Source organism: Alosa sapidissima, chromosome 8 (genome assembly GCF_018492685.1).
Source record: "Alosa sapidissima isolate fAloSap1 chromosome 8, fAloSap1.pri, whole genome shotgun sequence".
In the NCBI taxonomy this organism is placed as follows: domain Eukaryota; kingdom Metazoa; phylum Chordata; class Actinopteri; order Clupeiformes; family Clupeidae; genus Alosa; species Alosa sapidissima.
This window is the reverse complement of record NC_055964.1, coordinates 25624377-25639414: the sequence shown is the minus strand read 5'-3', so window position 1 is coordinate 25639414 and position 15038 is coordinate 25624377. Positions and strand designations below refer to the sequence as shown.

The window sequence follows — 15038 nt, the reverse complement described above, 5'->3', positions numbered from 1 at the left end:
GGCAATGACAATCACCAGCAAATCAACATGTAAACCTTTGCTTAAATACTTTAAATAGTCTCCCTAAAAATAATGTTTTGGTATACATATTATACAGAACAATGGCCTATCAAGGTTATTTATAAACAATAGGAATTCAAAATTAAATTCAAAATTATTGTAAGGCATACATCTTGGGATAATAGCTTCCACCGCAGCATAGACCAGGAATGTCAACAGGTGAAGTGAAGTTTTTTTTTTAAACAGACTTAAAGTGCGAGAAAGCTCAGTCATCCTTCTCATCGTGTGCGTAGTAGTGGGAAAATATGTCTACAAGAAATTATCTCCACTGACTGACTGAAAAATAACCATAATTTGGAGAACGTAAACAGTATGGTCTGATGCACAATGGCACAGGCTGAAAAACAAAGGCTACAACTTACACCTGACTGAAGAGAGTGGTTTCTGTTTGTCTCCGAGTGTACCATCACTTCATAATTATCTGTCTGTAAAGTATCTCAAGACACCTGTTCTGGACCATCCTACAGGGGAAAAAAAAAAGTCAAACCTCTGTCTCAGGCCATATCCATCTGTCCTGTCCAAACTAGGGTTGAGAGATTTCACCCCTTTCTCTAAACACACCCCCTACTTCTCATTTCAACAGTCAGTCTCCTTTCTGCATGCGTCATCTGCCCCCTCCTCCTGAAATACCAGCACCTCTCGATAGCCTGGGATGTCCTTTTCCTCGGCGTCATCGTCAGCGAGCACTTCGGTAGCCGTGAGGTCATCCCGCTGCGCCGTGCAGACCCGGTCCAGCTGCAGGTGGACGTCCCGCACCCAGCGCTGCAGCTGCTCCTGAAGGGAGAGCGCCCCCTGCTGCACGTGCTCCTGCCGGCCCTTCAGCTCCTCCAGCCGGGCCCGGACCTCCTGCCCCCGTTGCTGGGCCCCGCTGTTGTCTCCTGGCGGCTGGGGGGCCTCGCTGCAGACGGCTGGTATGGCAGCGTAGTTGCGGGCGTGTTGTTGGCGACCCTGCATAAAGTGCTGGAATTCCTCTGGGCTCAGGTTCAATGCCGCTGCATCCAGCTTCTCTATGAAGGCCACTGAGCACGACTGAAACAGAGGAGGCAAGTGAATGTGTGAGTATACTGCCAAGGGTTTGTTTAAGTGCTTGGTGACCTTTGGCATTGTAGTTGCAATTTTGGAAAGCATTTGCTAAAAGCATTTCCCAAAATGTGCATAGGCTACAGCCCCATATATTCCAGGAATAGTCATTCAACAACATTAATACTGTAGACTGAGAAACTGGGATTCACTTTCAGGAAAAAGTACATTTGTCTGTGATTCCAAACTTTTGAACAGTAGTGTATACATCGGCATGTGACGCCCTCACCAGATTGGTGAAGTAGTAGCCTGTCTCGCCACTCCTGATGCTGTGAGGCAGGCCGAAGCGGATGATGTACTGCATGTTGGAGTGCAGCCGCGGCGGGTTGGCACTCAGCACTACATAGATCAAGGCCGACAGGAAGTCGTCTGCGCATGCTGGCTTGCTGCTGGACGAGGCCAGCACCTGGAAGACATTCTGGGAGCATCTGGAGACACAGGTGAGCTTGTCCTGAGGCGCACGCTTGGCATCCATTTCAATGATGGCTACAGACATACACCACAGACAAACATATAAGTCCTGAGTATTAATTCATTCTGGTTGCAGGAAAACCACGCACAATGCAGATGTAGTACATCCAACTACAACCCATCAATACAGATAAAAATATAGTATTTAATTCAATCAATCACTAAATCAGTCAATAAATTAACAGGGTGCTGACTGATGAGGACTTATCAGGAATGATCGAGGTGAGGCTGTAACCAGAACTACACACCTGTAATGGCATGCAGGTAAGGGTCACTGACATCAGGGCCTTCATCAGGGAATGGAACGCGCAGCATCTGAGGGGTTACCCAATTCAGCGACCTGTCAGGATCAGAGTTTGTATACGGGTTGGACATAGCTTTAGCCTGGGAACACCCAGACCTTCCCAATTGTACAATTAGGAGTGTGTCTGGAAAGGGTTCATTTACTTACAACTTTCAGCAGGGGCGTAACTAGCAGTAAAATTAAACTTAAATTGGTACATTCAATTCTTACCAAATTGTTTCAAAAGTGTAGCAAACATGTAAACAAATGTTTTAAATGCAGTTGTTTACTCAATTCCAAAGAAATACAGATCCATGCCGGATTAGCAATTGTATTTGCGTGACCATGTTTTAGGGACATTGGAAATGGGCTCCAATGGCCTCTTGGCCAGACAGACCTGCAGAGCAAATCCCAAATTTGCCAAAAGTTCATAAGTATTTCCAAACTAACACTGGTTGGTAAAGATAGGGTATTCAAAGCTAAACAAGTTGACGCCAATTCAACATTAAAGAGCTATGGAACCTACACAACAAGGATGTCCCTGGGACATATCAGGGAACATATAACAATGAGCATAAACAAGTGTGGGAATGCACATGTGTTTATGAGGACTTGGCTGTGCATAATATGACTGATTACAAAGGAGCTTACTTTATCCTTCTCTGTAGTGCCAGGTCTCTCTGCTCATCATCACTGCTGTCATGGCAGAAGACCCATTTATGTAGTCGTGTCATGATCAGCTTCTCCATGTGCTCCATCACATGAGCTATCTGTGCTTCAGACAGACCTGTCAGACACACACACAGACACACTTTGATACATCTGTGTTCTGCAAAACCTAACATGCACAGACAAAACAATCAAGATATTAATAACCTCCTCCCTAATAGTCATCAGGAGACATAGAGATAATGTAAACAACACCATGTATTTATCTTCTGGAAATCTCACACAGACTATTCTCCAGGAGTAGATGCACTCATACAGTTTACTGAGAGTAATGACACCCACTGCTGAAGTGAAGAGTGATGTTCTGATAAAACTCCTGAACCAGGTCTGACTGTTTCTCCACGTGCAAGTCCTGCACAACAACAAACAGAGTATTAAAGAAGTATATAGTACTGATACTGTTAAACAACCTCAATGTCAGATAGATGCAAACGTAGGAGAACAGGGGCCTATTCAAGAAAGCAGGTTTTGTTAAAAATCTGAGTTTGATAATCCTGAGTTGAGGGCAAACTCCGGGTTTTCCCATTCCAGTAAGAAACATAACTCGAGCTCCCTAGCAGGTTTTCTTTAACAAACCAGTGTTTCTCCATATCTCCTCCTTCCTACTGAGCTGTTGAACACAAGGGTTGTCACCTCTATCAGTCTGACGCAAGGGCGAATTCATTTTCATAGCCTTGGCAGGGCTATGCCCAGGGAGGATTTTGAGATCCCCAATATCAACCTTAATCTAATGTTATCAATTTTAAATTAAAATAGCCTAGATTTTATTCAGTTGCCAAGCAGCCCGTCACCACTTTTTCCCACTTAGATTATAAGCTATTAAGGTTTTTAGGTCATTTTTAAGTCAGTGGTCAGGAAATATAGCACTCAACAAACAATTTTAATAATTTTCTGATGACGTGCAAACACCAGTTTAACCTAATTCTACTAATGTGTTGCATTTTACTTCAAAAATGTGCACTCTGTGCTCATAGGGATAAGTTTTTTAATGGATTGACATCGGAAGTGGGGTAAGTTTTCTAACTAGTTGCCATGGTGACTTGTCATTTCTGAGCTCCATTGATGATGGCTTTTCAAAGTCATCGGGCACATGCTGAAATCGGAGTGAACTCTGTGTAGATTGAAAGAGTTTGTTAAACCTCCTTTCTTGAATACCCCCCAGATCAATGAAGAATGGCGGTCTTACATGGTAGGCCTCCATCGTGTTGAGGAAGGCAGAGCATCTGGACTGTAGACGCTGGGAAGAGGGGCTCCGCAGCAGCTTCAGGAAGCTGGTGAAATCTCCAGGCTCCAGAGTCTCAAAGCCCTGCAGCGCCTCCAGCTGGCCCTCTGACCCCTCTGCAGGTCAAAAGGTCAAATGTCAACCATCTGACTGTTGTGGGATAAATTATTTAAGTATGTGTATAATCTTTGTAAGACCCTAATTTATATGTTTAAGAAATATGGTATGAGTGATGGTGGGGTTGGTAAGGGACATATCCACTGCTGTGATTTAGCCGTCAGCACTAGGCCAGAGGCCAGCGAGTTGTCATATATTGTTACTCTTCCACGTGCTGTGTGAACACTTACAGATTATAATGGGCCAACCCCAACGTCCGGACTCACAGAAATTGGTAAGGGCTTAGGGCTGTCCCAATGTCGAATTTCAAAGGGTGTGAGGGTTTGAGTACACACTTACTTAGAGTATTCTACATTTCCTCCTTTATGACCACAGGAGATCCTGTCTTGTGTTTCTTATTGAGGTTGTTTACAGCAAAATGCCAACTGTAGAGAACATCAGAAAAGGAGTGCGAGATCACCTGGGCGTTTGGGAGGAGACGGAGTCCCCCAGAAGAGCCTCTTCATGGTGCTGGTCCGTCGGCTGGCCTCTGCACTTTTCTTATCCTCAAACTTGGAGAATGTGATAGGAGAGCCTGAAATGCTTTGGGAGCTGACACACACACACAGTATTATGGTGATCAACTTAGTTTGTTTCTGTACACATGCATAAATTAGTAATTTGAAGGCAGGAAAACTTTCTGTCAATCATCTATTAGTGAAAACTAAGTTGATCACCATAATACTGTGTGTATGTGTTTGTTGAAAAGTCGAGACACAGCCTCGGAGCTTGTATCCTGCTTGGTTGCCTCTCTTACCCATGATCCTGTCTTCCGTCCACTTCAGGTTTGCGGGTCTTCTCCCGCCAGCACTTAGAGCAGTAGCCCTGCCAGGCAGAGTTGCCGTAGAAACCGCAGCCATCCTTGCAGAGAAGCTCGGCCTGCGTGACCCGGATCCCACGCTGCTGCTCCTCCCACATGCTGAGGTCACACCTGCTCCAAGCTGCCCAACAAAAATATACAACACCTAAAGTGAAGTCAATCATCTCACCACTACCACTGCCAACCCACCCTGCACCCCCACCCTAGATTTCTACATTGTACATATGACACTCAGACTAGCAAAGCTGATCCGTCAACTGCTCTTTGACAAAGTTAAAATCTGATTGATGAAGAACACTACATTAGTGAAGACTATGCTTCAGAGAATTCAAACAATAATGAAAGCCAGAAGAGGTACAACAAAGTAGGCTACTTATGATGTTTTAGGTTTGTGATTCAATATTTTTTTTCCTCAGGATTGAGTGATTTCATATTTTTTGGAGCTGTTTCACAAAGCAGAATGTTAATCTGTTATACATAAAATATTTTTGAGGCACATCTGTGATTTGTCTTTTTTCTAAACAATAAAACAGCTGAATGAACATCCTCCAAGAGTGGTGATTCCATAATTTTTGCCAGGGGTTGTACTACCTGCATGGTTCAAATGAAACCAGGGGCACAAAGCAAAAAATATGTATTTGATGACATATTGTGCTACTGCAAGGATACTGCAAGGATAAGTCAAGATAACGTCTTAAACATTCAGTGAGTCTGTAGAATATGCACCAGATCACAGAATCTTGAAATGCATACAAGAAAATCGTTCACCATACTACTAAAACCTTCCCACTTCAGTCTGACCATCAATAATAACATGGCAAGGACTCAGTAGGCACTAGTCACGTAGAACACCCAGACTTCGCCCGACTTTTCGCAAGAATTAGGTTGTGAGTTCACTGGCACAGCAGAGTCTGATCCAAGCTCGTGTAGGGTACGCTCTGAGGGTACTCACGTGGCGCCCCCAGTTGAAAATCCGCTCAATATGACTTAACTCGTGACCGCTTTCGACTGAAGTAGCTTGAGGCTTTCCTCCAGAAATGATGTCAAGTAAGGAGTCCTCAGTAGTCACTTGATATTATCTATGGGAATCAATGGCAAACAATATTACAAGTCTAAGTTCCATCCAATGCCATTTAAGTAGCAGCTAACTGTTCTGATTGTTTAACGCTAAAATGAACCTGCTATGAACGTAGGCTAACGTTACTTTACGTTTAGAATGTGACAAATGAGAGCGCAAACATAACGTTCACGTTAACATAAATATAACTTAGGCTAGGGCTTCTTGAAGCAAGAGAGATAACTGGCTGTTTTGTCAACATAGCTTTAACGTTACGTTTAAGTTTACGTTATCGTTACTTTCAAGTCGAATGAACACAAACACACAAACTGGACTGCTACGTTAACTTAGTCTAAATTTATTTGATGTTAACCTTCTACCAGAGAATGTCTAGAATGTTAACTTAGACAGCGATGCTAGCGATGTTTGTCTAACTAGTGCTAGTAAATGGTCCTGTCATTCAACAAGTCGTTGTTTGTTGTTGGCTAACGTTAACGTTACGAGTCGTAAAAGAAATTACATGAAGAGAGTAGACAATTACTTATAAAAAACTACTTGGCTAACGTTAGCATTTTGGAAATAATAGCGATAACTCTGTATTTAGACATACATAGTGGAATCTTACCGCATGAATTTCCAACCACCGCTCAACATACAACGACGTCTAGTTTTAACCCGGAACAGCAACGTCAGCGCAAAAGTCCAAGTAAAAATTCAGCGACCTGGGTTTTCTTGAGAGGGAGAGCGAGTGAATCAGATGGTGAAATGACGAACACTTATCCGGACTGGTTTAGGTAACGTTATCGAAGTAAAACAAACTGTAATCAACCCTTTAGATTCCCTCAGAGGCACGTGCACCAGACACTCAAACAGCGTTCAAAAGTGTACGGCTCCGCTCTTCATGAGTGCGTGGTGCAATGCTGCCCTGCCCTCTACTGAAGCAGTTTACAGAAATAATCAGCATTCACTGTTCATTGTAGCCCTTATTAGACATTCTCTGATTGTAATCTGAAACTATTTGTGCGTCATATAATTTACTGAGTTACCCAGGTTTATCACTAAACCAGTACTTGGAATACCCCCCTGGCCATTGTCAAACTGCATTTTGGGTTGGCCTATTTGAAGATTAAGTAGGCCTAGCCTAAAACCAGTCCAAACAGCCCCAATTCAATTTTCATATTGCTATTTTTTGAAATTCACAATTAAGGCGACATAAACAAAATATTTAGGAAAATTCATTAGGATGAGTTTATTCAACAAAACTCTTTCATTCAAATTCCATTAAAATTGTGGGTTGCATTGCAAATTCTTTGAAATAAATTAGGTTACTTTGCTACTATATGCCTATTTATTATGTACATATGGTAGGCTATTTGACAATAAAATGCAGATTCCTAGACCTAAATGAAATAATACTGCCAAACAAAAAATAAACCATGGTCTATAATCTCAGAGCCTATCATCTTTTACCACTTGTATGTCCTCAATTAGGTAGTCCTATATTCCTTCCTTGTCAATATGTTTAGTTACTCAGTTTTCTGATGATCTATTTTCATAGAAAGATCAGCCATCGGGAACAGCCACTGATTCGACACCTGCCCATAGCCTACTCTCATTCAGAGTGGGGCAGCCATGGACTACTGGTTAGGGCTTCGGGCTTGTAACCGAAGGGTTGCCGGTTTGATCCCCGACCAGTAGGACAAATGTGGGCGGGGGAAGTGTTTGAACACTGCTCTCCCATGCCCACATCCACGGCTGAAGTGCCCTTGAGCAAGGCACCTAACCCCTCACTGCTCCCCAAGCGCCGCTGTAGCAGGCAGCTCACTGCTCTGGGTTGTGCTTCACCTCACTGTGTTTTCACTGTGTGCTGTATGTGTTTCACAAATTCACGGATTGGGATAAATGCAGAGACCAAATTTCCCTCACGGGATCAAAAGAGTATACTTATACTTAGATCTGTGCTTCTACCACTTCATTATTCTCTGGAATCATGGCCTACTCATGGAATTATAGCCTACAGGAACATTGTTCAGCATAATTGCTTATTAAGTTGCCTTGTGTATCATCAGCTTTTTAAATTCTCCATAAAGAAATGATTCCAAAGATCAATGGGAATTATATAGGAACATTGCTCATTCCTTGTGTATCATCTGCTGTTGTTAAGTATTAGGCACACACCCTTATGTGTTACAAATAGATATCCCCAACAGTACAAGGAATTTAATATAGGCTATACCTTACAAAAATGATGTTAAACTATTATTTTAAAGATATTCTTTAAAAAAATGCTTTGGATAGCAATGTTCTGCAGGTCCTCCTGATGACATCTTGTAGATGTTCTCCAGCACTGTACAGTGATGGTTTGGGTTGCTCTCGCCACCCTTGTGTGATGTACAACTGCAAACCAAACTGTGATGGAACTGGCGAGGATGTTCTTGATTGCACATTTATAAAATCTAATGACGATTTTGATTTGCATGACACATCTCTTCACTTTTCTTAAGAAATAGTCTTACTTTCTGTTAAAATTTTGTCACCAGGTCTGTGGTGTTGTGAATACCCAATATTAATGTTTTTGAGAAAAGGCCCTGTATAGAAAATGTAGGCCAAGGAATATTAGTTGAAGGAACCGTTTTGAAAACAATACTACCAGTATATCTGCATTTTGTAACATGACATGAATGATTAAACATCTGCAAGCAGCAATAGTTTTCCAAAATGCGTAACTGGCTATTTGTATTTCACTACTGAAAAGTGTTTCAGTGAAGAGATTAAGCCCACACATGTCACCATATATGTTGGATATAGGCCTATTGATCCAATATTAACACCCAGACTAGATCTACAACTCCAAACTTGTTTTTAGGCTACCACATGGTCAATAATAATATTATTTTAAAAAAGAAAAAACATTGTATCGCTGGTGAAGAGCAAGCCAGATGAGATATATAGTCTATGAGATGAGCAATCAGGGGCGTGACGAGTGTTGTTAGAAGCCAATTAAAACTCGGTAAACACTGAGTTGCGTTTACTGCATTCTGATTGGTCGTGATTGCTGGTGAAGTGCCAATCACACTGAACTCCATACGTTTCCTCTTGTCGTGAGTCTACCGTCACATTTGTCATCAGCAAGAGAAGTTTCGAAACTTCGTACAATTGTAGCTATCTTTTGATCATTTGGAAGTCATTACTTTGGTTGAGCACTGCCGTCTTAAAGATACTTTTCGTCAGTCACGGTTGCGTCGGCTTGACCTGTTTTCCTGTTCTCTCACCTTTTCTAATCGAAGTGTATCAAGATGAGCTTCTTATTGTAAGTGTTCCTGCTAACTCGCTAGCTAGTCTGTTAGCATGTTTTCTAATGTTAATGTTTGTGTTAATTGTAATGGCTAGTTTACCAAGCTCGTTAGCGGAAGATATCTTATAATAAGTTGATGTATTACAGTAAAACATTGCCGCATGGTTTTATCACTTTATTAGTGGATATTATGTTGAACTTCTATATTTAGCGCATTCGTAGTGTAATGTTATCAGCTAACTAGCCTACTTGCTAAATTGCAGCATGAAACCATTCGCAGAGCAAAATCTGTAATTGCAAGCTAACATTAGCGCAGCAGCTGTTGTGCTGCTGCGGATGGGCCAACCCTTGCTGCAGTCGACTGTTTCCGTATTTTCGAAGTCGTCTGCCTACAATGAACGGAAATGCACTGAACACAGCTTCAACCTCTTCCTTAATTGAGTTCTCCTAATCTCCAAGAGGTGCACAACAACTTCTATATTTATCGTACAATAAACCACTTTTCTAGTCCACAAGCAAAATTGACCGCGTTGGCTTCTAGATGAGAGAGTATGGCTTGTTGTGGTGTTTCCTGTTTGTGTTGCTTTTGTTAGGTAACTGGCTGTTTGGATAACAAATGTTGAATTACATCATGCTTTTAATTTGCGCATTCTAAATAAAGGGGTGTTCAACAGAATGCAGGCCTGTAAATTATCAAAATGAGCAAATCTATGCGTGAGTCTCACACCAAAACGCCAACAGCATTATTGACATCTATACACTGACACATCCTGCCATATGCACTGATGTTAAATATAATTGATATTTGCGAAGCGTTTCTCTTTTTTGCATTGCACAGGGAGCATTATCCAAAAAAAATTGGTATGAAGATGTCTCCTACATCACTGGCCATATAGCTACCATATAGCTCTAGATTGAGTAAACACTTTTCTGCAAAAATATTGATAATATTGATAAATAAAGACCTAATATGGAAGAGTATGCACTCATTTGCTTAAAATGTATGCACTTATTTGATGGAATACATTCAGTTACATAATACAGAAAAGAAATGGTAATTACTTTGTAATCAATCTAATCTTTTGTGGTTTCAGTGGCAGTCGCTCATCAAAGACTTTTAAACCAAAGAAGAACATCCCAGAAGGCTCACATCAGTATGAACTTCTGAAACATGCTGAGGCCACGCTTGGGAGTGGCAACTTACGACAGGCTGTCATGCTTCCTGAGGGAGAGGACCTCAACGAGTGGATTGCTGTCAATAGTGAGTGTGTGTGTGTGTGTGTGTGATCAGAATTTGTCTTTTGCCTGTGTCTATGCATTGATATTGGGCTAGCAGCCTGTGGACATCACTACAGCATGTCCTTGTGTGTCCATGACTGTTGGCCTGACTTGTAATATAGCATACATATTTGTGCATTGTTGCAGCGGTGGACTTCTTTAACCAGATTAACATGTTGTATGGCACCATCACTGAGTTCTGCACTGAGACTAGCTGCTCAGTTATGTCCGCTGGACCAAGGTGAGACAAACATATAATTTCGGTTGTACTGACAAATCTGGAGTGTGTTGTCATTTCTCTCCGTGTGTGACCCAGCATAATACCCATAAAGTTTGGCAATATAATGTAATGCACAGCAGTGTAATTTACAGAAATCACATTCTCTCTCAGATATGAATACCACTGGGCTGATGGAACCAACATTAAGAAGCCGATTAAGTGTTCAGCTCCTAAATACATTGATTACCTGATGACGTGGGTGCAAGACCAGCTGGATGATGAGACCCTCTTCCCTTCGAAGATTGGTCAGTACCTGTTTGTGGTTTTTTTTAATGGTCTCTCATCCTAAAGGGACCTTTATGCAACATTCAAACAAGAGAGATTCAGCCACGGAACTGTAATGCAAAAGCAGACTAATTCAAATGAAGGTCTCCTAAAACAGTGATTCTCTATTGCTCCATCCTGAGGTTAGTATAAAATAAATAACTCATTCAGTTTTATTTCACAAGCTATCATAACAACAGGTGGTCTTAAAACAAAGTGTAACGAGGCCTATTGCTAGAAGGAAGTGAAACTGTTGAAGCCAATAATGGCACTGGATCAAAAAACATGGAGTTATGACTTTAAAAGCTGTGCCATAATAATAAGTTGGATTTTGTTCTCCTTTTGGGAAGCAAAGCAAGTGTAACATTTTGTTCAGTATTTCCTGTAGTCAACAGTAGTGCACTAGTCACTGTTACAGAGATTTGTACAGTAAGATTTTTTTGGTTGCATTGGAGGGATCCTTTCGGTCACATGAAAATGTGATAAACTGAAGTTTCTCTGTCATAAAGCTAGCTAACTTTCTCTTCTGGTAGCCCATATGTCAGTCCAATGATTCTCAACTGGACCTACAAAGACCCCTTTTCAAGTCATTATGTTGGCCCAAATGTATAGAATTTAAAGTAAGCAAATTAATTTCTGAGAAATGTTATAGTATATACCAGGGGTGTCCACAACTTTTTGGCTCAAGGGCCACATTGGGTTTTGAAAATTGGCCGGCGGGCAACGTGTGTGTGTGTGTGTGTATATGTATGTATATGTGTATATATATATATATATATATATATATATATATATATATATATATATATATATATATATATATATATAAATAAATAATGTATTTGTTGTAGAAAATTAATTTCTAAAGAAATACTGTTCCTTTGATGTTGTTTGATTCATTTATAAATGGTGCACTGTCACTTTAAGATTCTTTTGCCAGCTCCACTCAAATAGCCTATGGCTAGGCCTAGTGCTTTGCCTATGGCTCGTGCCCTCTCACAGTTTATAAGTGGTCAGTAGTGGGAACTACTGTTGCCATCGCAATTTCGTTTTAAAAGTTTCTTATTTAAAAAGTAGACAAGCCAACAATGACAAGCCAGCTGGAACCTGCCGCCCTCTCCATCTCGTGCATGCACGCTCAAATGCGTTCCCAATTAAATGGAGTAGCATAACGTAGTTAGATCTGCTGCAAAGGAGATAACTAGGTATCTCGATGTAACAAGCTGTTTTGACATTGCCATTGTAATCACTCTCTAAGAAGAGTGTAAAGCAGTTTGCAGTAGCCTGAAGTTACTCACAACGTCATCTATCGCTTGAAAAAAATAGCGAGAGACCTATGATAACCTAATTAAATGCTCGGCAGGCCAGATTAAAGTGCGTGGCGGGCCGGATCTATGATAAACTAATAAATGCTCGGCGGGCCGTAGTTTGGACACCCCTGGTATATACCCATAGACTTAGAGATCAGATAAAAAAAAAAAAACTATAATTATAAACATTTTGAACCCAAGTTCCACATAAGATAGTTCAACATTTTAAGTAAAATTTGGACCAGACACTCCTATTTAGAATAGTTCTGCAACCCCTAGCCCACCTGTCTGGGACCCATAGCCCAAAATAATCTTGATTTTCATTCCATTGTGCGCTGTTCCAGTCTCAGCCTGTTGTCTGTTGTCGCCACCCTGTAGGTGTTCCATTCCCCAAGAACTTCATGTCGGTGGCAAAGACCATCCTGAAGCGCTTGTTCCGCGTGTATGCCCATATCTATCACCAGCACTTTGACTCCGTCATGCAGCTACAGGAGGAGGCTCACCTGAACACCTCCTTCAAGCACTTCATCTTCTTTGTGCAGGTGAGGGCAAGACCATACACATTACAGTATCTCCCTTGTGTTAGTACAAGTTAGCAATACCTAAGATGCACAGCATCAGAGAGATTCAGATTAAGTTGACATGGCAGGGTACAACAACATAAAACATAATTTTTACAACAGCACAACCTGAATTGCACTGAACAGGAAAGAAAAAAACATATATTAGAAATGCAAAGAAAACAGACTCTTTTATATGTTTGTTTAGCGGCTAAGTTTGTACGTGTTTATGTGTTTTGCAGGAGTTCACCCTGATAGACCGCAGGGAGTTGGCTCCGCTGCAGGATCTCATTGAGAAGCTGTGCACCAAAGACAGATAAGATACCAGAAGAAAAATCAGATATTACATTTTCAGTGTTCTCCAGAATGGAACAGAATCTCTTCCAGGTGTACCCATCTCCTTAGTCTCTAATCTTTGTCATTTCTTTCTTTCTTGCTTGCTTTCTCTCTCTCTCTCTCTCTCTCTCTCTCTCTCTCTCTCTCTCTCTCTCTCTCTCTCTCTCTCTCTCTTAGTAAGTCTGAGTTAGTCACAGTCTCAAGGTTTCTATATCCTGAGATGATCAGTGAATCATGAAATTGGGACCTAATGTGAATCTTAGAATGAAAGCCTCACACCAGTGTTTTATCATTATTTTTACTTCACTCAGTTTTATCCACACTTACCTATATATACTTACATAATTGATGCATTGTTTTTGATAGATTGATTGCGTTTAATGCTGCAGCTTGAGGCCTTGTTATTAGATCTTGCTTTTTAATTGCACACCTGTAAAATGTCACTGATTACCTTGTTTTGTAAAGTTTGTTCTCTAAGAAATGGGGAAAATGTTAAAAGCATGTAGAGTGTAGGAGTAGTTTCATAGCTTTTAATTTAAAGTTTAGAGGAAGTTTTGGCAAGACAGTTGTGTTTAAAATGGTTATTTGTTATCATGAAAGTGTTTTAGGTTTATATTTTAAGTATTTTTAAATGTGACATTGTTCTTTGTCATTTCAATCAATTTGTGCAAAGGGTCCACATGATGCCGTTTTATTATTTTAATGCTTTTTATTCGTGCTGGCACACAATGAAAATATCAGCATTCACATTTTATTTGTGTTTTTCAGCGTTAGAATTGATCATGACCTGTTCATAGCGCAGGGCTGTGGCACGGTATTATAAGGGACCTAAATGCACTTACAATTAAGTCACCTTCGACTTCGGCATTGTAGGCATTGTTTAGAAGTCTGTCTCTGTTTTATTCTGAGATCTTTTACCACTGTCAGATGGATTCTAGATACTCAGATCAAGTGTGCTGCAGCCTGTAGGGTGGTTGAAACCTGCAGACTGGCCCGAGCATCAATGTCATCATTACAGACTCAGAGTGTCCTTCCAATCACTTCATGGTTTTCATTCCTCTCATCTTACCTCAGCTCTCTCAATGCAATAATTCTGAAATAGTATTCATCCATACTGTTAAAGCCAGTCTGTTGTGTATACTGTTATCTAAGACTGTCTTATCCCTAAAAGAGTTTTTTTTTGTTGTTGCTTTTTTTGTGCCTGGAATAGCACATAAACCTTGAACTTAAGCAAAAGTGAATTGGTCATTCTGCAAGATGACTAACGAGGCGTCAAGAGTCAAGACACCATGAGTCCTCTAGTAAGAGTCCGCTTTCATGGGAACTACCAGTTGGCATCTAAGGTCACTTAATGTGCCTTATGTTTTATTGCTGAATTTGGTGCTCCGTGTTCACCTTGAAGCCAGACTGGTGAGAAGTAATTTTTTTAAGTCCAAATGAGCTAACAGACACTTGAATGCTTTTTGCCTTAGATTATCTATGCTATCCTGGTGCCCACAATCAGCCATAGGGAAGGAATAGGCCGTAAGGGTTGAACACTGATGGTAAAACAATTATTGAAAGCGTCAATTTCTGAGTCTGTTGCTCACTTGCATCCTGGCGGAAAGTGACTTCATGGTCTGTGACCTGAACTAAAACCGTGCCTTAAAGAGACCATATATTGACTGATATGATTGTGATATAGGTTTTTTGTCATTTGTGGCATAGTGTAATTTTAAATAAAGTCAGATCAAATCCTTTACATGTTTTGTGGTTATTGGATTGTTAATAATCTACTGCTGTGATATGAAAAACACCCGGTCAGAGTCTAGATGTGGATATTTGCCTGCTCACCATA

The 15038-nt window shown here is 40.9% G+C and overlaps 2 protein-coding genes across 4 annotated transcripts; one reads left to right on the top strand and one right to left on the bottom strand.

Moving 5' to 3' along the window:
* Positions 1-482: 482 nt before the first annotated feature.
* On the bottom strand, positions 483-6949 carry LOC121715259 (rab5 GDP/GTP exchange factor-like). Of its 3 annotated transcripts, none has more exons than XM_042100770.1 (10): positions 6504-6949; positions 5813-5900; positions 4759-4942; positions 4423-4553; positions 3810-3961; positions 2906-2975; positions 2546-2681; positions 1860-1951; positions 1370-1626; positions 483-1089 (listed from the first exon to the last, which is right to left on the bottom strand). In XM_042100770.1, the coding sequence occupies exons 3-10, from the start codon at positions 4917-4919 to the stop codon at positions 637-639; spliced, it is 1452 nt and encodes a 483-aa protein (XP_041956704.1). In that variant the 5' UTR covers positions 4920-4942; positions 5813-5900; positions 6504-6949; the 3' UTR covers positions 483-636. The 3 variants fall into 3 exon arrangements, with proteins under 3 accessions (XP_041956704.1, XP_041956702.1, XP_041956703.1); XM_042100768.1 differs by having other exon boundaries at positions 5774-5900; positions 6504-6948; XM_042100769.1 differs by lacking the exon at positions 5813-5900 and having other exon boundaries at positions 6504-6948.
* A 2020-nt stretch (positions 6950-8969) lies between these two features.
* LOC121715271 (MOB kinase activator 1A) lies at positions 8970-14942 on the top strand. Its single transcript, XM_042100789.1, has 6 exons — positions 8970-9188; positions 10268-10434; positions 10599-10692; positions 10843-10976; positions 12684-12847; positions 13108-14942. Exons 1-6 carry the CDS (start codon positions 9175-9177, stop codon positions 13183-13185), a joined length of 651 nt encoding a protein of 216 aa, XP_041956723.1. The 5' UTR covers positions 8970-9174; the 3' UTR covers positions 13186-14942.
* Positions 14943-15038: the final 96 nt, after the last annotated feature.

Coding starts and splice junctions, on each gene's coding strand:
- LOC121715271 (XM_042100789.1), top strand. Junction 10,693..10,842: donor GTTATGTCCGCTGGACCAAG/GTGAGACAAACA, acceptor ATTCTCTCTCAG/ATATGAATACCACTGGGCTG. Junction 10,977..12,683: donor CCTCTTCCCTTCGAAGATTG/GTCAGTACCTGT, acceptor GCCACCCTGTAG/GTGTTCCATTCCCCAAGAAC.
- LOC121715259 (XM_042100770.1), bottom strand. CDS start 4,919: ATGTGGGAGGAGCAGCAGCGTGGGATCCGGGTCACGCAGGCCGAGCTT. Junction 3,962..4,422: donor GTCTCCTCCCAAACGCCCAG/GTGATCTCGCAC, acceptor TTTGACCTGCAG/AGGGGTCAGAGGGCCAGCTG. Junction 2,682..2,905: donor CATCACTCTTCACTTCAGCA/GTGGGTGTCATT, acceptor TGTGTCTGACAG/GTCTGTCTGAAGCACAGATA.